At 34.6% G+C, this 26,308-nt stretch overlaps 1 protein-coding gene across 4 annotated transcripts in view; it reads left to right on the top strand.

Annotated features, from left to right (window-relative positions):
- The window catches only part of LOC124431969 (Krueppel-like factor 6), a 301,934-nt gene that overhangs the window by 192,751 nt on the left and 82,875 nt on the right, over positions 1–26,308 (top strand). The window contains exon 2 of one of the 4 annotated variants that reach the window (XM_046980402.1): positions 11,240–11,531. The exons of 2 other annotated variants lie outside the window; for them this stretch is intronic. In XM_046980402.1, the coding sequence (XP_046836358.1) occupies positions 11,346–11,531 (186 nt within the window). In that variant the 5' untranslated portion in view covers positions 11,240–11,345. Of the gene's footprint in view, positions 1–11,239; positions 11,532–26,308 lie in introns of those variants that run through there. One more of the 4 variants, XM_046980407.1, reaches the window with a different exon arrangement.

Below are 26,308 nucleotides of genomic sequence, written 5' to 3'. Positions count from 1 at the left end.
TCTCGGTATTCTCAATTTATGTCTCGGTTCATTGATTTTCTAGTTTTACAACGATCGAGCAAACTTCGTTAATGATTCATTACTCAAATTTGAATATATTTTTCATTAATTGAGAGATCATTAATTTCTTTTTTTTTCCCTTCTTTTCTCTCTCTCTCTTTTCTTTCTTTTTTTTCCCCCTTTATTTCATATTCTAACATTAAGAATTATTAAATTCCGTCGTAATGATGTCAATTTTATGATTATCGAAGGTCTAATTATTAATGTAATGTTAACTATTTTTCTATATTTTATTATTATCAAATTAAATAAACTAAAATTAAACTAAAAGTAGTAACGACTAAAAGTATGTTTTTTTTTCTTTTCTTTTTTTTAAAAAGTATCCACCTGTCAAATTGACAACGAATGTTAATAAAAATATATCTAGGTAATTGTAGGGTTAATATAATAAAAAATCAATATCGTCTCTATTCAGTTCTATACTATTTCTTTTCTAAAATGAGTAGTAAACTTGATATCTTGCAATAGATCGAGTAAAATTACATGTTTATCGTTCATATCACACAGTTGTAATATCTAATTATAATATAAATCACACACACAAACACACAGATGGACAAATAAATACATACATATATATACCTATTTCATCGTATCGAGGTTTTAACGAAAAATATATAAACGATTACCTACGTATACTTACAAAGAATGTTTATTAAACAAAATTATTTTTGTATTCTTTCATCTCCCTTTTTTTTCTCGATAGAATAAGAAAGGTACACGTAGACAAAGAGATAGACAAAGAAAGGAATCAGTAGGAGGCGCAAATCCAGATACATTATCCAACCTAACCATAACAGTAGAGAGCGAACAATCAGCCGGTCTGGCAAACGGAGGCGAACTCCCTTGGTGGTCCCTTATCCCGTCTTGTACACGGCCTAGTATACCAAGCAGCTTCTTTCCTCCTCCTTATTCTCCTCTTCCCTTTTCATCCTTCTCCCTTACACGTAGAAAGGGCGGTGCACGGGGTGCACGCGAACGAAAGCTCCCGACGTGAACGATTCACCCCCCACGGCGAACGCCAACAAGGCCATACCGTGCATGCTCTGTTAAAGCAGCAGGACGTGCACGTACCTTGAATATCACGATTACTATAAGGAACATTTTTAGGTTGGCTTCGAATACGTTGGCTCGTTATATCGACGCCAAAGTGGCCCTTGGCCTTTAGATCGCTTCTTAAACTGGAATCGATTTTCAATTAACTCGAAAGAACAATTACCACAGGATTATCCTTTGTTGTTGGTCGAAATATCCCTTTTCTTTTTGATATTATTTAGAGTATTAATTAAATACTTTCTCTAATTTGACTTTCTTTCTTTTTCTTTGTTTTCTTTGTTTTTCATTCTTATAAACAAGAAAAAAGAGAATGGTTATATATTTGCGAAACTTAGACGTTGTAGAATCAAAAAGAAAAGAGAACTCTTAATTTGTTTTCATTTACATATCTTTGAATATTTAATTTTATAATAAATAAATAAAGAAATAAAAATATTTTATGATCTACATCAAATCAAGAATCAAGTTTCGAGTAATTGTGAAAGAAGAAATCAAATTTTCATCATTTTCATGAACATTAACTTTCGTAATATGTATGAATAATTAATCCATTTGTTTGCGAATACAATGAAACTAGGACTTAATCATTCATATATCAAATCATTCATATATCAAATTTACACCGGATTATAAAATGAAATGATGTTTATGCGATTCGATTATAAATCACGATAGAATATAAATTTGTTTTTTCGACCCTTATAAAAGTTTGTTCGAACGACTATCAAAGTAAAAGAACGAAAGCTGCTGTCACTCCGAACAAATTCATTTCGCACTAGCCGTCGACAAATACGCGTACGCGTTTAACCTCGCCGAAATTGGTGAGAGGAAAGGGATAAAGGGTAGAGAAGGGTAGGGAAGAAAAAATGAAAGGTATGGGTAGGAAAAAGGGGTAGGGGATTCGGACATGCGTAAAATTGAAATTTTTGTTAGCGTCCGAGTAAAAAGCGATTTAGGAGTATAAAGGTATATTAAATGCGTTTGTTTGGCTTCATTATAGAATTCCCGCGTCTCTGTTATTTTGTGATGTGTTTTACCTCCTCCTCTTCCTCCATCTCCTCTCTTTCCCCTATCCACCCCCTTGCTACCGTCACTCTTTCCTTCAACAGCCGTCGCTTGCGTGTCGATCGAACATAGGGAACGTTTCCGCATTTTATCGGAGAAACGTCCAGTGCGTTCAACGAACTGTTCGTTGTTTTCTTCTTTTAGCTGCTACTGTTGTTGTTGTTGTTGTTGTTGTTGTTGTTGTTGTTGTTGTTGTTGTTGTTGTTGTTGTTGTTGTTGTTATTGTCCTATTTATTTTTTACTTTTTTCTTTAACATAGTACCGAAGCAACTACTTTTCTTATCTCGATAGAAAAGATATTTTTTAAATTGAACATCGATCTTGACGATTAAATTGAACTTACCTTGACATCGTTACATTTATTTATTTATTTCTTTTTTTTTTTTTGTTATTTTTTCTTTTTCTTTTTTCTTTTTTTTTCATCGGACATCGACGTTAACGTTGATCAGGAAAAGAAAAAAAGAAAAAAAGAAAAGGAGAAATAAATTATTACACAGGTACGTGCATTAAGCTGAATCTTAAAAAAAGCTCGTCTTAATCTGTCATGAGTCAATATTATTCTCAGCTCAAACTGTTGCAAGTTGAAGACTCTCTCTCTCTCTCTCTCTCTCCTCTCTCTCTCTCTCTCATTTTCTCTCTCATTCTCTCTTTCTCTGTCATTCTCTCTCTGTCTCTCTTTGTCTCTGTATCTCTTGTTCATTCGCATCGTTCTGGTATACACGCACATTTACCGCGGCAGTATCTCCGGATTTGCCAGACGATCTTGCGACTAGGAGCGAGTAATGCGGCTTCTAAGCGTCGAGGCAAAATGCCATCGCGACTGCAACGACGCGGTTAATAGGCACCTTTCCTACGAGGTTGCGGCAACTGCGTTAATTAAAACTACGTAATGTCACGCAACGGTTAAAGCGCCGCCTCGTGAACTCAACCCCAACCTGTTTCTCTTCTTCTCTCCATCTCACTTCTCTCTCATTTCGAAAATCTTACTCGTATTTGGGTTACGCTAACACGTGGATAATCCTATTCGAGCAGAAATTGTAATGCCTTGTGTATATATTATATATGTATATATATATACATACGTATCTATGTATATATATGTATTATGTGTTTATCTTCTTGTATCACTGTTATCTGTATTATAAGTATGTATTATAAGGGAAGAAAAAATAAATGATAAAAAAGAAATGTAAAATAATTATCAGGATTTGATTTATACGATAGGCATTTTACATAGAGATTTATATATCTCCATTTGTACAAATTGAATTTACGATCAAATAGAATTCATTGGTCAAAAAATTCAAATACACTCGGATAAGGAATTTTTATATATATATATATATATATATATATATATATATATATATATGCATATATCATGTTCACAGGAGTTCATGTGATAAACTTTGGTAATAGAGAGTTATCAAAAGTTTTATATACGCAATGCAATATATTATTATTATTATTATTATTATTATTATTATTATTATTATTATTATTATTATTAGCAGTAGTAGTAGTAGTAGTAGTACTAGTATTAGCAGTAGTGGTAATAGCATTCCAAGTAAGTACTTAGAACAAAGAAAAGAAAAAAAAATAATAATAAAGAAAAATGAAAAGAAAAAAAAATGTCCATATAACATAATTTAACACAGACGTTACGTAAATTGACATTATATATATATTAACAAATTATTATACAAATCGAATTAATATTATACGATCAAATGTGGTTTATCGATTCAAAAATTCATATACATACAACTAAATGAGGAATGTTGTGTAATATATATTATGTTCACAGAAAGTATCGTGGTAAACTTTGATAGTGAGAGCTATCAAAAGTTTCATGTACACGACATATACATGTATGTGTGTGTGTGTGTCTGCGTATTTTCTATGTATATGTTAAGTAAATACGCATACGAGGGAATACGGCCAGCTGTTTTGTTTAATCAGAAAGTGAAGGTCCCCGCTCTTTGCTTGGCTCACGGCTACCGTTTGTTAGCAATGTTACCGTGTCTGTCCTCTTTTCTCTCTCTCTCTCTCTCTCTCTCTTTCTCTCTTTCGTTTTCTTTCTTTCTCTGTATTTCGTTCTATTCTCTTTCTATTCTCGCCTCTCATCGGCACTTCTTTTCCCTCGGCGACGTAGTACGTACGTACATACCCACTATTACTTGTTTCCCTGCATCTAGCTTTTTTCTTTCACTGTTCCTGTCTACGGATTTGTTACAGGTATAAAAAAAAAAGTCAGTGATACCTAGATAAGGACCAAAGGGATTCCTCGAATTCAAGTAAACTCAAGTTTTACAGTTGCTACATCTTTCAACTTGAAGGATTTCTACTTCAAAGAAACATCGATGATAGTTCCTTTTACATTTCAATCGTTTCTTTTTTTTTTTCTTTTTCTTTTTTCTTTTTCCCCTTTGAAGATTCCAAAGGGGATGAAATAATTCGTAATTTTTTTTGTTTGTCTTTTTCATTTCAATTTTCAATTTTTTTTTCCTTCCCCTTTTTTCTCGTGCTTTCATAGATTATTAACACGAGTCCTGCTCGTGGATGATGTCATTTGATTGTCTTTTCCTGAATTGTTAGAAAATCTTTACTCTTTGAGGATGACGTTATAGAAAGAAAGTTCAACAAGGGTTGAGAGAAGAGTAGAGTAGTAGAGTATAGTAGAGTAGAGTAAAGTAGAAAAGAAAGGAGAGGAGAGGAAATAAGAGAAGAGAAGAGAAGAGATCCATGACGTAAATGTGTTCGAATACTTTTTTCTTTTGTAAGACGTTGAGTTAGAGACGAAGAGACGAGGTCAAGGAACGACACAAAGGACGGAAAAGTTTCTCTCTTCGTGGCGGCAGCCACCATGGAAACGGAGAGACGAGAAGAGAAGAGACGGGCTGGGCAGAGCAGGGCAGGGCAGGGCAGGGCAGGACAGAGCAAAGCAGAGCAAAGTAGGGCCAAGCAGGGCAGGGCAGGGCAGGGCAGGGCTAGGGGTCGGGCTAACCCAAGCGGGCGATTCGTGCCGTCGCAACGAGAAAAGAACGGAAGGTTTATTTTTCAGACGAAGAAGTGGGCAGCAGTGGGAGGGAAAGAAGGGAAAAGGTAGATGAAGGGAGGGGGGGGGGGCAGAGGACGAGCTAAGATTTATGTCGGCTCTCACCTGCTGACGCGAGCACGCTTTTTCTACGCGTTAGCAGGAACGGTACACGAGCGACGAGCTCGAGAGGAAGGACGACAACGACTGATACCGATTTACAATTTCAACCCACTACCCTTCTTCTCCCTTCTTCTCCCCTCTTCTCTCTGTCTCTCTTTCTTTCTCTTTCTCGTTTTCGCTTTTCTCTTTCTCTCTTTTCCTTTCTTTCTCCTTCTCTCTTTCTCTCTCTTTGTAGATCTCGACAGCTACGAGAGAGTACGCGAGCTGGCTATCATAAATAATTCCTTCCTTTTTTTTGCGGCAAGAGCAGCACCCTTGCTACCGGGAAGCGAGAACAAAGAAACTCGCGTTCTCCGCCATTTTGATGCATATTCCACGGGTATGGGAGGTGGAACCTTTCCTTTTCTTTGCTCTCACATAGGTGCGAAGGATTCCCCAGCGGTCCGAATTAATGGTAGAACGTGACAGACCTTTGAAAACGGAAAACTCACATCCAACGTCGTCAACTATCCATTAATTTTATCGGATCTATCGAAGGAACGAGTAGTAAATAGATCTAGTGATCGGAATTCTTTCAACGTATATGTACATATATAGGATACATTGTGTATGAATATATATACGTACGTACATACATATATATAGATGGTACGTTGAGAAAATATCGTCGTACATCAAATGATCCTTAAAACTTTCGCATCTTTTGACGTTGGCAGACATCGGCTGTTGAACGACCCGTAGCCGGAAAACGAACCGTGTAAAATGTGGCCGGACTCGATCGGACTTTCTTCGATATCGACGTCTCGCTGAAAATGGAATTACGGGGGCCCGAGAAGTTTCCTTTAACGCCACTCAAGAGCTGGCACGCTTCCGGATGCCGCCTGAGACTTGCTAGTTTTAAAACTCTGAAAATATCTATACTATTACCTCTCTCTCTCTCTCTCTTTCTCACTCTCACTCTCTCTCTTTCTCTTTCTCTCTCTTGTTCTCCCTTTCTCCCTGTGGTGCAAGAGTTTTAATCTTTACGTACCACCGAACACTAATACCAAGAACGACCATAGCCATCACCAGCAGCACTTTACTCACTCTCAACGTTTTATTCGCTCCTGCAGCAAAAGGCAATTTAGTTTTGTTTTAACTACGTTCACCGTCGAAACTTCGTCATTCAACGGGGATTACTAGCACGTAACAGCGGGTTAGGACGTAGCATGGATAACACGTGGAATTATCGATCCTCGATGTATAGACCTGTATCTACCTCGTTTTTTTTCTTCTTTTATTCTTTTTCTTTTTTTTTTTTTTTTCTTTCTGTCTTTTTTCTTTTCAATAGTATAGCAAAACGGTATATTCTTAAACATTAATCGCGACTTCGAAATGTTATTAATGTGCTTTTAACATTTTCATTTGAATTATAATGAATTATTACTTATGCTATAAAGGTGGATGGAATAAAGAGGGGAAGGTCGAAGTTAGGGGAGAAAAAAAAAAGAAGAAATTAATTCTCGCTATTCGTAAATATCATATTTCATAAATTCGACTTTTACATTATTACAAGAATATATATAAAATTGAAACGAGAAAGGAGAATGGAAGTGGTTCACCGTGAGAGAATAGTTCGGCTGCGCAAACCGAGCGATAGGTCGATGCTTCTAATTAAAGTTAAATAATCGTGCGCTCGGGCAAACCATGAATACGAGCCCCTGGGGAGCTCGTTTGCACCCTGGTCTGCTCGAGCTTGCCACTACCCCGAGGCCGAACATACCCCATGACCGTATCTCGTGACAACGCGCCGCGTTACGAAGCGTTCTTGTCCTAGGAAATTTCCAGAGACCCTCACCCTCTCTCTCTTTCTCTCTCTCTCTCTCTCTCTCTCTCTCTCTCTCTCTCTGTCTTTCACTCCCTCTTTCTATCAGCATCTCTGTGTTTCTCTCCCTCTATCTCTGTCTCTCTCTCCTGAATTTTCCAGCTACTAACACCTAACACGCACGATCTGCTCATAGCGAAGTTGTCCTCGAATACGAGAAGAGAACACTGTCATCCCGTTAATTTAATTATTATATTTGCTCGAATATTGTTCAACCAAAATTGTATATATATATATATATATATATATATATATATTGTTTCTACTGTTCGTAAAAAATACATGACCAAAGGGAAGACAATGAATTCATTAGCGTAATATAAATATTGCAGGATTATTCGACCGAGCAGAAAATCAAAAATAAGAAAAAAACAAAATATGCTTTTTAGATAATTAATGAAGTCTACGTGAATCTGTGAAATTAAATAATTGATGAAGGTTTCGTTTATTCGGAAGAAGATACAAGACAAAAGCAAAAAAGAAATGTTTGCATGAGACATTAAGTAAAAATAAAAGGATCAGGGATGAACTTGGTTCTAAATATCTTTCCTTTGTTTTTTTTTCTTTTTCTTTATTTCTTTTTTTTCCAAGTGAGAATTTTCGATCGTCATCGAATGGTCTACGTGACCGATTATATCCCTTCCTCTATCTCTCTCTCTCTCTATCTCTATTTCTTTCTCACTCCCTTCCTCGGATCTACCAGCGACCGGTTTCAATTTGCAGGTCGGGTTATTTCGTGCTACCCAAATGGCGAGCACAGCAGCAAGAGTGCCGGGCAGTGGTAGCAGCCGCGACCGACTCTCGCGCACTCGCCGGCAATTTGCAATTTCCTGCCAATTCTACTATCTCGCGTACTATACGTACGTATGCCAGCAACGCGCGTATGGCAACGCCATATATACTTTCTGTACTCTTAATTTAGAAATGCCGAAAACCGCGTTTGCTGTTTTTTCTTTTTTTTTTTTTCTCTTTCTCTCTCATGAATTCGAGACACTTTTCCTTTTGTTTCTTTTGTTTGTTTTTCTCCTTTTTTTTTTCTTTGACGAATTATATGGAGAAAAGGAAGAAAAAGTAAAATAAGAGAAAAGAAGAAAGAAAAAAAGAAGAAGAAAAAAGAAACGAACGCACTTATTCTACCTACATATACTACTTTACGGAAAAGTTAATCATTAATACACGACTTATGTGAGAAATCAAATGGTTATACAAACAGACGGAGAATTATTAAAGGAAATTTCGCGCTGTTGCAAGTGGCACGACAGATATACATTGGAAATACATATATACATACATACATACATTCATATATGTATACATATGTATGTACATATGCACATAAGTACATACGTACATAAGTACGTACATATATATATATATATATATATATATATATATCCGTACACGTTGAGAGAGTCGCGTGTAGGAATGTAACAGAGTACGAAGGCAGGATGTACAGGCTCGTTGCTTGCCTCTGTCTGTCTGCTTGCCTGTCTGCCTGCCTGCCAGCCTGCCTGCCTGCTTGGTTGCCTGGCTGCTTGCTCTGCTACAGAGATAAACCCTCCGACTAGCAAATGGCCTCCGCAAATGGCTAAGCCTGGTGAGACGCGTTTGGCGCCCTACCGTGTAGCACAGCGTGTACGTACACGTTGTACGAACAATGGAGTTTCGAAAGTTTACCAAGATAATTAGAGGAGAAAGAAACATCTGTCTCTAGCTTCGTCGATAACAGAGATCTTTCCAATTGATTCGTAGGCATTGATATATAATGTAGCAAGAACAGTCTTACATCATCTTTAAAGTATTTTATAAGTACATAATATTGCGTTTTAATTATATACGATTGTGTCCTCCTATCTACTTATGTATACTTTTGAAATTTATCCCTCTCCTTCTTTATTATCACTTATCGTTTTATATATATATATATATATATATATTATTATATATATATATGTACTTTCTCTATCTCGTATATTTCTTCTATTGTAAATGTATTCTTCTCTCTTAACTATATATTTTGCAATTGTTTCGTATAGTATTTTTCACATAAATACATTTTCTTTTCTATTATTTCGATCTCCCTATATAGTGATTTCTCCTATCGTTAAATTACTGTTTGTTTTGTTATATATTGTTCGTGTATTATTTTTATTTTTAACAAATATCTTTCGTTATCATTAACAATATTTTTTAATCGTTCGTGTCATATTTCGAGCATAACATATATGTTTTGATCTTATCTATTCTCTTTCTCTTTCTCTCTCTATGTTTTTGCTATTGTTATTAATATCTTTATATATATCTAAATATATATTTATATAAATATATATATATATATTTCTTTTATTTAATATTATAATTGTTCACATAGAAATAATGTATCTTGACATAAATAATTATTTCATTTTATTACCTTTATAGTCCGTACAAAATGTTTTATCATCGAACGCATGAATTTCTCTAATAATGGCAGTCGTGCGCAAAGAATCGAAAGACAAATGGGGTGGCACGATCAAACATCAAGCGTTACTCTCTACCCTCCTTTTGTTAGACAGAAACACGAACGCAGATTCGTCCTCACAGTTCGACGATCAAAATAATAATTACTCGGCATATCGTTACTTTCGATTTTGCCGGCATTCTGAGCACACGGATGCTTTCGTGTTTGGTTCGTAGTTGATTATATTCGGTAGATATCGGGGGTCCCCGAATGGAAGAGGGAGGACAAGGATGGGAGGACAAGGGAAGGCCTTTATGACGAGGCCAACTGCGCGGACATCGACTCTTTTCACGCTGTCGATGTTAATTAGTATCCATTATCACTCGACGCTGTTAATTTCCGTAGTGGTTCGTAAGCGACGTCACTTAGATTTTCAGTCACCTCACCCCATTCCCACTCCCCTCCCCAACTCCCAAAGTATTGTCGAATAGTTGAGAAAATTAATGTGATCATTTATTAAACTTAATCTTTCTCTCATTTTCATTTGGCAATACTTTTCGTTCGTCTTTTCAAATCTTCCCTCTTATATTTTTTCTTTTTTATTTATTTATTTGTTTAATGTTAATTAAATACGAAATGAAAATAACGTTGAGAATAGTTAATATTATTCAGAGGATAAATAATAAGATCGTTATAATTACAATTTAATGATTTTTCTCTTTCGGCGTTATTAATGATCTAATTTCAAAGTGATCTAAGATATTAACGTCTACGTATGATTGAATGATCGAAATCAAAGGAAATACATAAAGGATCGAATCAGAAATTTCTATGATATATTTACATGTATATGTATAGATAGTTAAGTATCGACAAATACGTGACGCGCTCTTAATTAATACTGATTACCATCCAGGAATGGGAGACTTGCGGTGCAAATGTGGCACCAATTAGCATCCCCAGGAAATTCGGCTACCGATATTCGACATAGCGCGGTTGGTACCTTACCGATATCAATCGTGTAATATCGATAGCTGACAATAATTGATAAGGTAAAGCTTATCATCATCGGTACATGAGGATGAGTGACAAAGGAGAAAAAGAGAAAAAAAGAGAGAGAAAGAAAAAGAGGGTGAAGGGGAAAGAGGGAAAAGCTATCGTTATATACATAAATACATGTGTATAGCAAAAACAAATTAAATAAATTTATAACGACGTAAAATGAAATCAGTATTCGCATTAAATTAGACACATTTCATCTAAATTATTTTACATTTAAACTTATCAAATCGTTATCATCATTGATTACGGAATAAACGTGTAACGCTTTAACCATCCAGCTGGTTTTATTATAACCCCGACATCTCGAATATTGAATATCGAATTTTATGTTTGCCCACCAAGATTTTACTCAATCCTTTTTTCTTTATTCCTCTGTCTCCCTCCCTCCTATCTCTCCCTCTCTCTATCTCTCTTTCTTTTTCTTTCCCATTCTCCTTTTCGCATTTCGATTTGCATTATAAATTGTCGGCGAGTATTGTAGACGAGCATAGAGCAAGAGATTTAATGGGATTCCTTCTTATACGTTTTCCAGGTAAGAGCAGGCAATTTGCACCGGTTGAATATTTTCCATCGCTATTTCCTACAATGGCGTCCAGCCAGCAGCGAGGCAACGAAAGGATGAGAAGGGGTAGAACAAAATGGGTGGGAGTAAAGGTGGAAGAGAAAGGACCTGGCGGAGAGTAAAGGAAGGGCTGGGGCTGCTCGATGTTGACGATGGCGGAAAGGAGAAGGCTATGCTGGGTGGGCACGGGCTGAGGAGGGGGAGTTGGAGAAGACGACGGCAACCGTATAAGAACGGGGTTGAGAGCAAGAGAGAATCGCAGGTATTCTAGCAACCTCCTTTATTTCTAATTGCATCTCGAGTTAATGGAATACGCTTAACCGCCCAGCGTGACCGCGGAATTTGAACGCGTTTCACCCTTACAATTAAGCGCCTATCTTCGCCTTTTCGCCGTCGCCATCCTCATAGCAACTAGCCAACAGGCGGACTCGTGAAAATCACCCTAACGTTGTCTACAACCGGTTTGTTCTCTGCTTTACTTTTTTTTTTCCTTTTTCTTTCTCTTACATATAATATCCTCCATTTAATATCGACGAATCATTAGTAATTTGACGATTATTGATAATTAATATATATAAATAATATCAACTTGTTTGGGGTTTGTGATTTAGATTCTATTAATCATTTCGAGGATGATAATTGTTTAATTATTTTCATTTCATTCGAATCGTGTAAATATTTTTGAAGCTTGGGAGATATATATATATACGTATTTAAAAATCTTATATTAAATTTCTACGTATCATTTAATATGACACGTACATGGTACGAATATTTTTATGTGCATAGAAAACGATCTCGACGTTTAACTTTCGCTGAAATGATGACGTATGGAAAGAAAAAAAAAGAAAAAAAAAAAGAAGAAAGAAAGAAGGAAGGGAAAGAAAGAAAGAAAGAAGACGCACGAGTTTCTCGTCGAGAAAAATAATTGAAAAGCCGGAACGAGATGGAAAATAAATTCAGACTGGCCGTCTTGGTTTCGTGGTTAAGAGCAAAGTTTTCCATACGTACCCGTGTTTTTTTTTTTTTTTGTTTTTCTCCAGTTTTCTTCTTCGTTTTTTTTTCTTTTTATAGTTTTTGTTTCGTTTTCTTCTTTTTTTTTCTTCTTCCTTCTTCTCCTTCCTCTCGCAACAATTTCTTTTCTACGACTTCGTAGCCGTTAACCTCATAGCCATTGAGAAAATGGTGGAATGGGATGACGCTCTCGGGGCCAAGAGGCGTGGAGTAAGAGGGAGGATGGGAGAAGGGTAGGAGGGTGAAAAGAAAAAGTTTTATCTCAGATAGTAACGTAGAAAAAGTTCTTCCTTATAAAAAACAAACATGCATGAACGTTCGTTTCCATGACTTTCGACCAGAAGTAAGAACTTTTGGATGATCGACAAAATAAATTATAATAAATATAAAGAAGCCGAATTTTGTGTTCTATCATTTCAGCCGTCGATTTCATTAATCGTTTGATTTATTTGGATTGAAAAAAATTGAAAAAGAAAAAAGAAAAGAAAAGAAGAATAGGAATTCTCAAATGCATCTTCGCTCCTTTTATTTTTATTCTTGCTTTTTTTTTCTTCTCTTATTCTTTTTTCTTTTCTTTTCTTTTTTTTCAACGTACGAGTAATTACTTGAAATTTGCGTATTTACGTATGCATGACGAATGTCATTGAACTTACTCAGCTAATTAACGATCGTTATTACGTTATAAATATACTTTAAAGGGCGTGTTACGTTTCATTCAATTTCCTTCTACACACGCTATTACACTATCATCATAATGCTAATAATAACAATCGTTATATTAGGTACTATATTATGTATTACGATCATCATCATCATCATCATCATCTTTATCATTCATTCATATCATCATTGAAGACAAAAAATACAGCGATATATATATATATATATATATATATATATATATATATATGCGACGTCGCAATTAACTTTTAAAAAGGATATTGCCAAGAAAACTTGTTTAGACACGGGAACTCATAGTTTTGAAAGAAATTTGTTCACTTTGAAAATTATCGTCGTAATGTAGACTGAAATTAAACATATATTTGCCATTTGCTTTTCGTTAAATTATTTTAAAATGTATCAGTTTACTTTGCTTTCCAAGTTACTCGTGTTTCAGCAATAACGTGAAAAGCAAAACTAAAAGACGTATCTCGGGCAAATTCGTTCAGGAACAAACGAATACAAATTACCGGGGCCTCCCTTTGCACGACTAACTACGTACTGCGATATTCGCTTCCTCCTCTTCCTCCCTTTCTCTTTCTATTTCTACCCCTTTTTCACAAACGACCGGTCCATTTGGGTAAAAGCACACGAATTTCTGTGTCCTTTCGTATCCTTTCGCATCTTTTCACATGAATCCAAATGTAATCGCGTTAAGGAAAGCAAAACGTACGACGTCGACGAGCTACGAATTTACACGGAAGACAGAACATATAACACGTGTTCTGGAACAAGGAACACGGAACACGGAATACCAAATATAGAACAAGGAACAGGGAACACATGTTCCGGAACGAAGAACATGGAACACGGAGCACAAATCACAAATCATTCAATCAATATCTTTCGGTTATGCATATTTCTCTCTCTCTCTCTCTCTCTCTCTCTTTTTCATTTGTTCAAAGACTTTTTCTGATGTCTGTTGTAAAACTTATTGTATTAGAGCAATTTAAGTAATCTATAATTTATCGTTTGATCGTAAGGAACAATTATAAGAAATTTCATGTGGATTAAAAATATTCACAAATGGTATAAGAGAAATAAGGAAATAACACGCAAAACAACGCTTTTATATGATTAATAATAACATAGTATAAAGTATAATATTTCAAGTATAATACGATGAGAGATTAGATTATCAACGTTTTTAATTTTCTTTGTTTTTTTCTTTTTTTTTTTTTTTCTTTTTTTACCAAGTAATGAAATAAGACAAAATTTATGAATAAGTACGTATATAACGTCAAAGTTTTATCTATCTTCATTTGACACGTTTTAATTCATAATAATTTCGCGAATAATTAAAACCCTCTCTCTCTCTCTCTCTCTCTCAGTCATTCTTACTTGTCTTACGAAACAATATCGTACGTAATACGTTTCTTGAGGAAAAGTTAAAAGGAAGAGAAAAAGAAAAAAGAAAAGGAAGAAAAAAATTATTAGGATAGTGATAACGTCTCCAAATATTTCCTCGTAGACTTCTCTTTGGACTTATCTGATACGGTCAATGAAATGTTTAAGAAGTTGTTAGATAATGATCGCCGCGTATAGGGCATCGATATACGACGATGGCAGAAATGGTCTTAAGGATCTTGGTGGTTTAGGAGGGGAATAGAAGAGAACCGAATATCACCACTCAGCTTAATAGACCAGTAAAGCGGAATTCCCTTAAGAGCTTTCGACGAAATACGAAATGAAGGTAGTAGAGAAGGAAGAGGAAGTAAAATAAAATGAAGAAGAAGAATAAGAATAAGAGGAAGAAGAATAAGGAGAAGTGGCAGAAAAAAGGAAAATAAAAAAGAAACGGAGGAAGGGTTGGAGAATAAGGGGAATTGGGATGGGAGGAAAAGAGAGGAAAAGAGGAGAGAGTAAAGGAGGAAGAGGGAGGTATAATCGAGAGGGCGAATAGCACGAAGGACGTCCGGTATTTTCTTTTCATCGTGTCGCGTCGTCTTGGAAAGTGGAACATAGTCGACGGCGTCTTGAAAAAGTTGACTTTTTCTCGTGGAAAATCGTTACAGCGTTACGCGTAAGAGTCGAGCGGGATTTTTCTTCTATTCCTTTTTTCCAAGAAATAGAAAAGGAAAAAAGAAAAATAAGAAGAAGAAGCGAGATACCAACGTGTCTCTATGTACATATATAGTACATATACATAAGTCTTAGAAATCGATTTTCGATTTGTTTTCAATGTTGACGTGCGAATTGTGTGCGTAGAGAAACTTTATTCCGTGTCCGACTTAGCAAATGTTGTCGTAATTTTTTCGTAACCTTTCGTCAGAAAAAGAGAAACGAAGAAACAGAAAGAGAAAGGAGAGAGATGGGATATGAAGGAGAAAAAGAAAGAAGAAGAAAAAAAAAACATGATAACTCGACGTTCGTCGATTTGCGTCGAGACGGAAAAAATATGGGAAAAGAAAATCCTAGCTGAATCGCGAGCTTCGCGAAGCTAATCGATGCTAACGACGCTTTAATAGCCAAAACGCGCTCGGCATGCTCGCGTTTTATCCTTTTTCTTCTTATAATAGTAACTCCCGAAAATTTTGGCACGAACGAGAAAGATCCGACTCGAATTACCGGATCCATCGATCTCTACGTGCTCCAGTTAACCAACCGGATGTATCAACTTCTTTCTATCTTCTCCTCTTGTTTTTCACATTTTCTTGCTGGAAAATACGACTTCTCTTCCTCTCTCTCTCTCTCTCTTCCACTCACTAAAAACTCACCCTCTCCACTCTCCCACTCTCAAATGCAGCATGACTTGAATATATAAGAAATGAATCTCTCTCTCTCTCTCTCCCTTTCTTCTTCTCAACGGGAATAAATACTGTATAAACCCTTAAGTTTACATCATTCGTTAGGTAGATTTTCGCAGAAATCGATAAACTACTACGGCGATAGCATTTTTCAAGCTTTTCATAATCCAGATTACTACATGGGTAAGGTCAAACCTTGGGAGTTAAGAATTATGGAACTATATATCTCGTTGTGTCCGCCATAAGAACAATCTATGAGGTCGGTGAATTAAAAATATCTGTGATATGGTAACATTGCTTGAGAATATAAGAATTCCAGGTATGCGTTTTCCGTAAAGCTGTATGCGATCACGGTTTAGCGAGTTTCATTGTGAAAGCTGTTAAGAGTATAAGAGAAAGAAAGAAAGAAAGTGAAAGAGAGAGAGAAAGATCGGGAGTAAAGAAAAAAAAAAGGGACCACCAGGGTAGTAGTAGGGTGCAAACTAGAGGGATGTTGCGGAGTACGGATAAAAACTCGTAAACATCATCAACCTCCAACTCTTTTTCCTTTTCTCGTTCGTTGGAGACCGCAGAGTACGGACTCGGCATAAAGCACACCGTTGTCTCGGCGAAACCGGCCGAGCCAACGTAATTTTTCTCACTTTGCAAGTTCTACCGTAAATAATACCGCGTGCACACGGCCATCCGCGCATTTTCTCTTTCTCTTTCTCTTTCGCACGTAACATGCTTGTATAAGGGAGAACGCGTACCAGGGAACGATGTATTTCGTACTACTATCACGGGTTATAACAACCCACCACCTATTTCTTCCTCTTCTTCTTCTTCTTCTTCTTCTTCTTCTTATTCTTGAGTTCTTCCTTTTTCTTCGTGGTGGCCACCGGTTCGCTTTGGTCGTACTGCGTCGTAATCCGTGCACTCGTAACTCGTCGATGAAGAGAGAAAAAAGAAAGAAGAAAAAGAAAGAGAGAGAGAGAAGGCCACGATTTCACGATCCAAAAGATCTTCCACGTGGTAGCATTACACCAGATCTTCATATTTACGAGCGTAACAGCTTTAAACGAATAATAGGAATCGTTCGAGATCATCCCGATGACAAATTAAAGATTATTTATAAGAGTTCTTAGAACTTCTACCGTGCTAACGATAATAAAAAAAAAAAAAGAAATGGTGACGTGCAATAAGGTGTCGGCCCTTTCGTTGCTCGCAAAATTACAATTTTTCCATTCCCCTTGTGTGAGGGATACTACTGCTCATACTTTTCCTAGAAAACGCGTGTGGAAACAAATCGACGAGGCACAACGACGACGAGAGGCGGCAGCGTGTGTAATTTCGATCAGCTGTTCTCGTGCACGCAAACTCCCTCTCCTCCTATTTCTCGAACGCCCCCGCATACGTTTTTCATCGTAGAACTCTATTATATCGAGGGGTGGAGTTGCGATACAGCTGCGGGCTTTGGATTATCCAACGTTGACGGTCGAATACCAACGTCTATGTGGTTTGATTGACGCCTCTCTCTCTCCCTCTCCCTCTCTCTCGTGTTTTAACGCTTTTCGGACCTTTTTCGTTCAATGAAAAAATAGTTTATAAACGGGTCAGGCAATTGACACGTGCCGTTGCTTTTCTCCGATCTGCGGGTTTCTATTTTCCTTTTTTTTCCTCTCTCTCTCTTTTCTTTTTTTATTATTACTTTCCCCCCCCCCCCTCTTTTCTTTGTTCTTTTTTTTTTCTTTTCTTTCAAAGCTTTTGCGGTCAGCTTATCGTCGCTTTTTCGTCACCCATCGTTCCAGAATTTTCACGGTTGATCGCCCGTACGAGAACAAGCTTTTCATATGGCATCAAGTGAAATTCAAAAGCAAATCGTGATTTTTCACCCACCATAGCCGGGAGTGTCTTATGCAATAACTATCTTTAAATAAAAAAAAAAAAAAAAAAAAAAAAAAAAAAAAAAAAAAAAAAAAAAAAAACAGAAAAAATCTTTACCCGTATATAAGCTTTGATGGAAATCGACTTTTCCAATTTTGTTTCATGTTCTATGTGAAACTTGACGTTTTTTAAATACGTTTGTGTAAACTTTTTCTCGTTTTTCCTTTTTTTCTTTTCGCAGTATAGTAACAAATTTTGATTGAATCAAATCTAAATCCCCACGTTTTAATATTTCGATCTTTCGATCGCTAAAATTTCATCCTTCTTAACTTAATAGTATTTAAAAGGATATACGATTTTTTATGAAATATTGTTTAATATTAAAAATGAACGAAACGACTTGACAGATTTTATCGAAAGAAATTTCTTAAAACAAGCACTAATAATTATTATAGTATACGAAGTATAATTTTGATATATATTTATTCATTCACGTCATTGATTTATCAATTGATGAAAAATTTATAATATCAATATTATGATAATGTATTATATTTTTTCAAAATTACTACGACGATAAGAATCAATGAATTATCTAAGAGATTTCTAGCAAAGTCCAAAAAAGAAAAGAAATATTAGATATCGAATTGGATATCAAAATCGTTCTAGCTTCTATCTCGATTGCATATATTTGACATTGAACTTGAATTAATTTAAATAAACTCTCTATGATTAATGTATCTCTATGATACATATGTATATGTATATATTTATATATATGTATATTTAGATATTATATAAATGGTTTCTCTTAGAATTCGATTGATGATTCATAAGTCTTGAAGCAGGCACAATCTCGTTCATCATTTACATAGAGTAAGGCAATGCTTTCCTTTCTCCTTAACAGACACGATGTTACAACATGAACTTTAATAGGCTAGTAGATGCTTGCTTAGAATCTATACTCTATTACGATTTCACAGATATACCATTATTACGTACATATATTATCCATCTCTTCAGATTTGAGTGTCAGGCTAAATTTAGTTCACCATTTCTAGAAATTAACGTCCGACTAAATAAAATAGATCCATTATCTATGTACATAGATCAGACGTTAAAACTCCATTCGTTGTTATTACGTAGTAACATCGATTTTACACTTATCTATAGTAATTTCATTCGTATTTATGCCGAATGCATGGAATCTCCGAGATTCATTATAGTAATAACTTGTTTTTGTATATTCGGGGAACGGTTGAAAATGAATTAAAATGCTCGTCCACTTTTTATTATTGCTATTTTTCTTTTTGTTTTCTTTTTAGAGAAATGTTCGAGGAGTAAAAAAGAAAAGAAGAAAAAGAAAAAGAAAAAATAAAAAAGAGAAAGGAACAAAAAAAAGAAAAAGAAAAGGAAAGACCTCACGCTTTGTTGGATATTATTACTATTTCGAATGAATTAAAAATTTTTCATTACTGTTACAATCAAGGATAGAAGGGAAATACATATTAAATTGTTTCATTGCTTTTTTTTCTTTTTTCTTTATATCTTTTTTTATTTGTTTCATTAATAAAAAGAGAATTATATAGTAATATAATGGAGAAAGAAACGTTTTACGTCGATTACTTAACAATCACAATACATTGAAATTCAATAAAGCGAAACATTTCAAGATGAATAATTACATTTTTTCTCTCTCTCTCTCTGTTTTCTTTATTTTTCTTCTCTTTCTTAATCGAACTAAATAAAACGTTTATTTCCTTTCTTTATTCTCATCGAGCAGACGAACGTTTTCCATTTTCAAAATTCGATCTTCTGTCTTTACGATGGTAAAAGAATTTTTCCCATTTTCTCCTTTTCCATCGATATAAAATACTCTCTCTCTCTCTCTCTCTCTCTCTCTCTCTCTCTCTCTCTCTCTCTCGTCGACAAGCTTCTTTGAACTTTGAGATTCGGTAGGAACGAGGCGAAGTGAAGCATAAGAAGACTTTTCAGTGTCAAAGAATCGATTTGCGCATGAAAATAACTAAAGGTAGGTTGTACTATCCTTGTCTCTCTTGGCTTTTGTTCGTTTCGAGATCGAAAACGAGACGAAAGAAGACGTGAAATAGCCGAGCAACGCACGAGTTTCCTTTTCCTTCCAATTCTCTCTCCCCACGTTCTTTTCACTCTACGTGGCTAAAGCCGCTCGCGTGAGATTTTGGCTCGAGAGATACATACATTTTATCGTTGATGCTCGATAAGGATCGCGGAAGTCTCGCGGAAGTGCACAAGTTTCCAGGTCAAAAGATTCAGGATCGTCTATCGTTTTAGGGACATAGAATCTCTAGGATTACAGATTCGACGAATTTATCCGCATTAATCCAACCCGTTCACTTGTATAGCTTACCAGAAATGTAAATCTCGGATTTGTTCGAATATAAATCAGATCGTAGAATTTTGATTTATTTCTTGTTAAATCGTAGAACTATCATTCCTTTTTATATATAAAACAAAACGAAATAATTATATTAAATTATGTATATTAAATTGGAACGACGAAAGACGATAGATATATTATAAATGTAGATAGAATTTTGTGTTATTTGATTTAACGTCGTCAGATAGTTTTTAAATATATTGCTTGAGATTAAATTCTAAATTGAAAATTTTTGAAATTTCCTTTTAGTTGTTTTTTTTTTTTTTTTTTTTTTTTTTTTTTAATCAAAACGAAGAGTAAAAGAGACAAGGAGATTAGGCCGAAGCGAATTAAAATCTATTGATAATTAAATTCGATATATTAGATGTAAATAGTCGTCTTTATCACATTGCTTGGAATTAGATTCTAAATAAAAAGATCGAAACTCGTTTCTTACTATTAATTGAAGCGGAGCTTAAAGGAGACAAGGAGATTAGGTTTGAAATAACTTGGAACATATTTATAATTAATTAGGTATATTAGATCGTAAGGGTGATTTTTTAATGATAAATATCATTCCTTTATATGAAATGCAGATAGAATTTTGTTAGTTAGAAATCGAATGTCATTCGATCGATTTTACTACATTTCTTGGGATTAGTTTCTAAATCGAAAAATCGAAACTCGTTTGTTGCTTTTAGTTGAAGTGGAGAGTGAAGGAGACAAGGAGATTAGAGTGAAGCGGTTTAGAACAGATTCGTAAGTTGAAGCGTGCACAAGCTTACGGAGCTTATGTAAATACTTTGATAGTTTTCACAAGAGATAGAGAGAAAGAGAGAGAGAGATAGATAGATAGATAGATAGATAGAGAGATAGATAGAGAGATAGATAGATAGATAGATAGATAGAGAGAGCCAGAGAGAGAGAGAGAGAGAGAGAGAGAGAGAGAGAACCTCGTGTCTCTTAAGTTTTCGAACAGAGTGATGTGGCTGAACTATAGAATGTGACGTCAGTAGCGAGTCCCTCCCCTACATCGTATGTTCCGACAATGTAACTTACGACAATGTTAGATACAAAACTACCCTCTTTGTTTCATAGTCACCGAACCAAGGAACCCTGTCACGAACTTGCTAGTTCGACTTGCTTACGGTTAATAATGCTTTTCTTTATCGTTTATTGTTGTTTGAGACTTAACGAACTTGATACTAAATTTCTATAACTTAATTTAACTTTTGTCTTAGAAAAAAAAAAAAGAAAAAAAAAAGAGGAAAAGAAAAGAAATACGATGTAGTGTAAAATCAGAACAAAATTTACCTTCGTATATAAGAAAGAGATAATTCCATAATTTTTTTTTAAGTTTTAAAGGGGTATAGCATTTGTGTGTTTGTGTATATATATATATATATATATATATATATATATATATGTATATGTATATATAAAAGATACTCATCAAGTGTACATTATTATTATCAATTATATTTTTTATAATTCATTAAGCAATTTTGCAAATTAAAAGATGAATAAATAAACGATTCTTTTTCTTTTTTTTTTTTTTTTTTTTTTTTTTTTTGATAATACAAATACCTATACAGAATTATAGAACAAAAGGAATACAATAGATTTGCCATGAACAAATTTTTTTTGATTATCATATGAAAAAAATAAAATGATGCTAAGCTAAAATAACAACTAGATTTGTAAAGAATGTAACAAGATTTGAAAATTACATAGATGATAGCTCATATATATGTAACTTAAATGTTACATTACATTATTATGGCAACTCTCAATTTCGTTCTCCGATAGTCTTCGATCTTTTTATTTTTATATTTTTACTATAATCGATCAATTTTTATTTGTCGATATATAATCTCTCGATAATCATAGCTCGCCAACGGAAGAACATACTCCTATCGAACGATTTAAGTGACTGTACTCAGCAGTTTCATTAAACAGATAATACGTTATACTACTCACGAACTATCTCGCTTCGTCGAATTACAGCGAAATAGTTTCCCCAAGTCCAACGATTTCTTGATAATGTCTTGAGCAATTAGGCGTAACTTCGCCTACTTATATATGGATCTATCTACACTATGTACATATATACATATATATACTCACACATACATAAGTTGTTATCGGGATCGTTTCTTCGTTTTAACTAAAATCTCATTTAAATCGAATCTCAATTAAAATCTTACATCGTTTAAAAGAAAAAAAAAAAAAAAATTATTTGATTATATTTCCTCGTCATGGGATCATCATAACAAGAGGAAGAAGAAAAAGAATAAAAAGAAAAAAGATGTTTAAATCTTCTGAAGGAAAAGAAAAAGAGAGAGATAGAGAGATAGAGAGAAAGAGGATGGATATAAGTTCAAATCATTTCGAACTTTATTCGAGTTTTCTTCGAGGGTGAAATTAAAAAGTTTGAGCGACGATGAAAGGAATCTTTTCTTCGATCCCTATACTAAGACTACCCTTACTTCCGGACGGCCCTTACTTTCTGTTCCTCGTCCCTTTTTATCTTGCCTTTTCGATTTCGAATTCTTTAACGTCACAACCGAGAGCGATAAACTTTCGAAGGTTTACTTCCTTTCGATGTCATCGTCTTTAAGAAATGGAAAGTTCACAAGTTTTTTGAAAGAATTTATTAGGATTAATATAACAAAGGTAGTCGTTAAGTATAAAAAAAAAAAAAAGTAAAATAAAATAAAATAATAATAAGTAATTATAAATAAACATTAATTAGATCGAAATTAAATTGATCGTGAAAACTTAATAAATCTCAATTAAGGATAATAAATATATGTATATATATATATATATATATACGAATTGAATTCTAATGTAATAGAATAATTTTATTGAAATTCGATTAGCTTAGCAAATGGCAAAGGAGGATAACGAAGAACACGATTAGATTCTATTACTAAGATAGACGATCCTATGTGAATTTCGTTAATGGGTTATCAATGATTTGCTTGTATGTGCATTGTTCCTACGTCGGTTAGACGATATCAGTACAGGTAGACATAAACTGTACAGGTTACAGTTCATTGCTGAGGTTCATGTAGCTTCATAGCTATGTAACCTGTTCGAATGCTTTGAATCGTTATGCTACGTTCCATTCTGCTATCCTTACCAATCTAACATCTCTTGTGAATCAAGGAGATATGGTAAAGCTTCTAATACTGTATATCATCGATCGAAGGATGCACCAAGAAACAAATAGTTAACAAATCAATTGTTCCATTGAAATTACACTATATTAATTTTATTCACTTTATATATAAGAAAATAATTATATATAGATATACGTATTTATATATTTATATATATAAATACGTAGATGTACGTATGTTATATATTATGTATATATGTAATGAATGCTTAATCGAATAGATATATATTAAATTTGATATTAAATTGAGAAATTTCGATTTAACAAGTAACTAAATTCACTAGAAACGACGGTCATCGAGCGAATATGGTTTTATGTGTCAGTTATAAGCCGGAACGATGGAAGGGGATCGTGTGGATGAAGGGTGACGCAATGGAGTGTGGGAAGCTACTTAAAAAGTTTTAAACGCTCTCCGAGCGATGTTACGGTCCAATTATTTACGTTTCCTCTCCTCGATGTTCCCCGTCCAGCTGTTCGTTATTGCAACTTTTTCCGATTCTTCAGCAGACAGAATTATACATGTAGATATATAAATATACATATATATATATATATATATATATATATATATATATATATTTGTATGGATACATATGTATTTTTTATTTGCTCTCTCTCTCTCTCACTTCTTCCTCGTTTTGGGGTAACTAATTTTCTGATGCGTCACATCAGAATGTACTCGAGCGTTCTCGTGACCTAACTCGATAAGAATATATTTTCTACGAAAGAAATTTTAAAGATCAATTATGAAATTTCGAAAGTACACGAATATTATCAATGAAAACGCGCAATATTTACTTTCCTCTGATTGTATTCATTAAATTATTAATAAAGCTATTAATTATAAAAAAGAAAGAAAAGTAAAAATGTTACATGATATTATATTAAAAATAAAAAATGTGTCTGCGCGCGCGCGCATTATATATATGTGTGTGTGTGTGTGTATGTGCGCGTATTTGTGTAATTGAATGCAAAATTTGAAATTCGTTGAATTTTAAAAGATACTTTAATCTATCAGTTTCGTAAACAAATAAATATTCTATACTCGAAAATGTAGGTTCCTGAATTTTAATCAATGAAGCATTTGACAGTCAAAATAGTTATGAACGAGAAAATGTGCTTGCTCTCGATAGATTTGGCGGGTATCCAAAAAACGAGAAATAATTCTCGATAACTATTGCTTTTTATCGATCAGAAATTGTAAACAGGGAAATAGAAAATTATTGTAGGGACGATGTGCGTGTACATATTTACCTTCGTTTCGTAGCATATTGCTTTAAAATATTTTATATAGAAAATATTTCTATACAGGTATACATACCTGTCTACATACATACATACATACATACATACATACATACATACATATATATGTATATATATATATATCGGCACCTTGCTCGATAAATACGCGTGCGTAAATATTTTTATTAAATATCGTGACCGAAAGCACCGAAGATCTACGAATAATAATAAATTTCTCTTTTCCATCGCAAAGTATTCCTATAGGATAAATAATGTATACATTGAATATTATCATATATATATATATATATATATATATATATATATATATATATAATTTATATATGTATCCATATACATATGTATCTCATACAAATGAGATAGAAAATACAAATTTATTTTACTCTCTTTTTCTCCCTCTCTTTTTCTTTCTTTTTCTCTCCTCCCTCTTTCTTTTTCTTTCTGTTTCTCCTCGAAGAAACGAGAAGATCGTTCATAAAAACGACATCGAAGATAAATGAGACTACCGTCAAGTACAAATGCTTTCTACGTTTGCAAAGCGTAGGTGTAACTGCTCTTTCCACGTCTCTCGCAATCTTGATACCGCAAGAATTCCTTTGTAATTCTCTGTTGAAATTAATTGCTTTTCAAAGAGCATACACACACATACACATAGAAAGAGAGAGACTAACACATACATACATATATACCTTTGCCCTTTGCACGTGTAAACTATATTACGTTATAATATTCATTAAAGTAAGCAAGAAGAGGGATGCGGAGACTTCGAACATTTTCGATGTTAAAATACGAGTATGCATGTATAAATAATGTACTTACGTTAAAACATTTCAAGCAGAAAGAGAAACAGAGTTACAGGGAAAGAGAGAGAGAGAATGTACGTATCTTTACATTTTATATAGTTCAAACTCTCTCTCTCTCTCTCTCTGTCTCTCTCTGTCTCTCCTCTGCGCTCGCGCACAGGACGATGATAAATTACCGTGATAGATTACTCTTGTAATATGATACCAATAACATAGATTCGCGGAAGATTAACGTTCAACGAGACGAAGATTATCGTTGTTGAAATGCCTTAGGCTACGTTTATACCGGAATGTCGAGTTAAGTATCGAAGCCATTACGCGTTGACGCTTAGATATTATATCATTTCTCTTTAAAATGATCCACCCGTAGATTATACGATCAAAGGATCTTTGATTTCTTCTTCTCCTTTTATCTTTTTCCTTTTTTTTTTTTTTTCTTTTTCTTTCTTTCTTTCTACTTTTTTTTTCCTTCTATTTTTGTAACTTAACTTTTGCATCATCGATCGCACGAGATTGACTATTTAATGAACTATTGATGAAAGAAATGTTTGAAATGTTCGTCGAACATGTGCAATTTATTTAGGCATAAGTTGTGAACGTTCCTGTAGACTTTTACTTTCATCCTCCCTTACGTGAAAAGGTGAAGGAGGAGGAGGTGAAGGAGGTGCAGGAGGAGGAATAGAGGAGAAGGTAGGCTTGGTGTTCTCATCAACTAACGTGAATGGCTCGTCGCTTCCCATCACGGCCACCACCGTCGCCACCACCGTCGTCGGCACCATTGTGCGAACGTGGAATCGATAGAATCGCGTGTGTTCCCGGCATTATCCACCTGCCCGTTGCAGAAGATCTGGCGCCGGCCAGGCCGACCACGTCCTCGGCAAGTTATTCTCGTAATTCGGTTGATCGATAGTACGAGCACTTCACTCGTCTTTTCGCGATACGATCGCACGGACTCGTATCTCATTGCTCTGTGGAATTTCAATTTTTTTTTCTCTTTTCTTTTCTTTTTTATATATTTATTTATTTGCTTTTTTGTTTTTT

Source organism: Vespa crabro, chromosome 23 (genome assembly GCF_910589235.1).
Source record: "Vespa crabro chromosome 23, iyVesCrab1.2, whole genome shotgun sequence".
In the NCBI taxonomy this organism is placed as follows: Eukaryota; Metazoa; Arthropoda; class Insecta; order Hymenoptera; family Vespidae; genus Vespa; species Vespa crabro.
The sequence above is the reverse complement of the archived record's forward strand: the minus strand, read 5'-3'. Positions and strand labels throughout refer to the sequence as shown.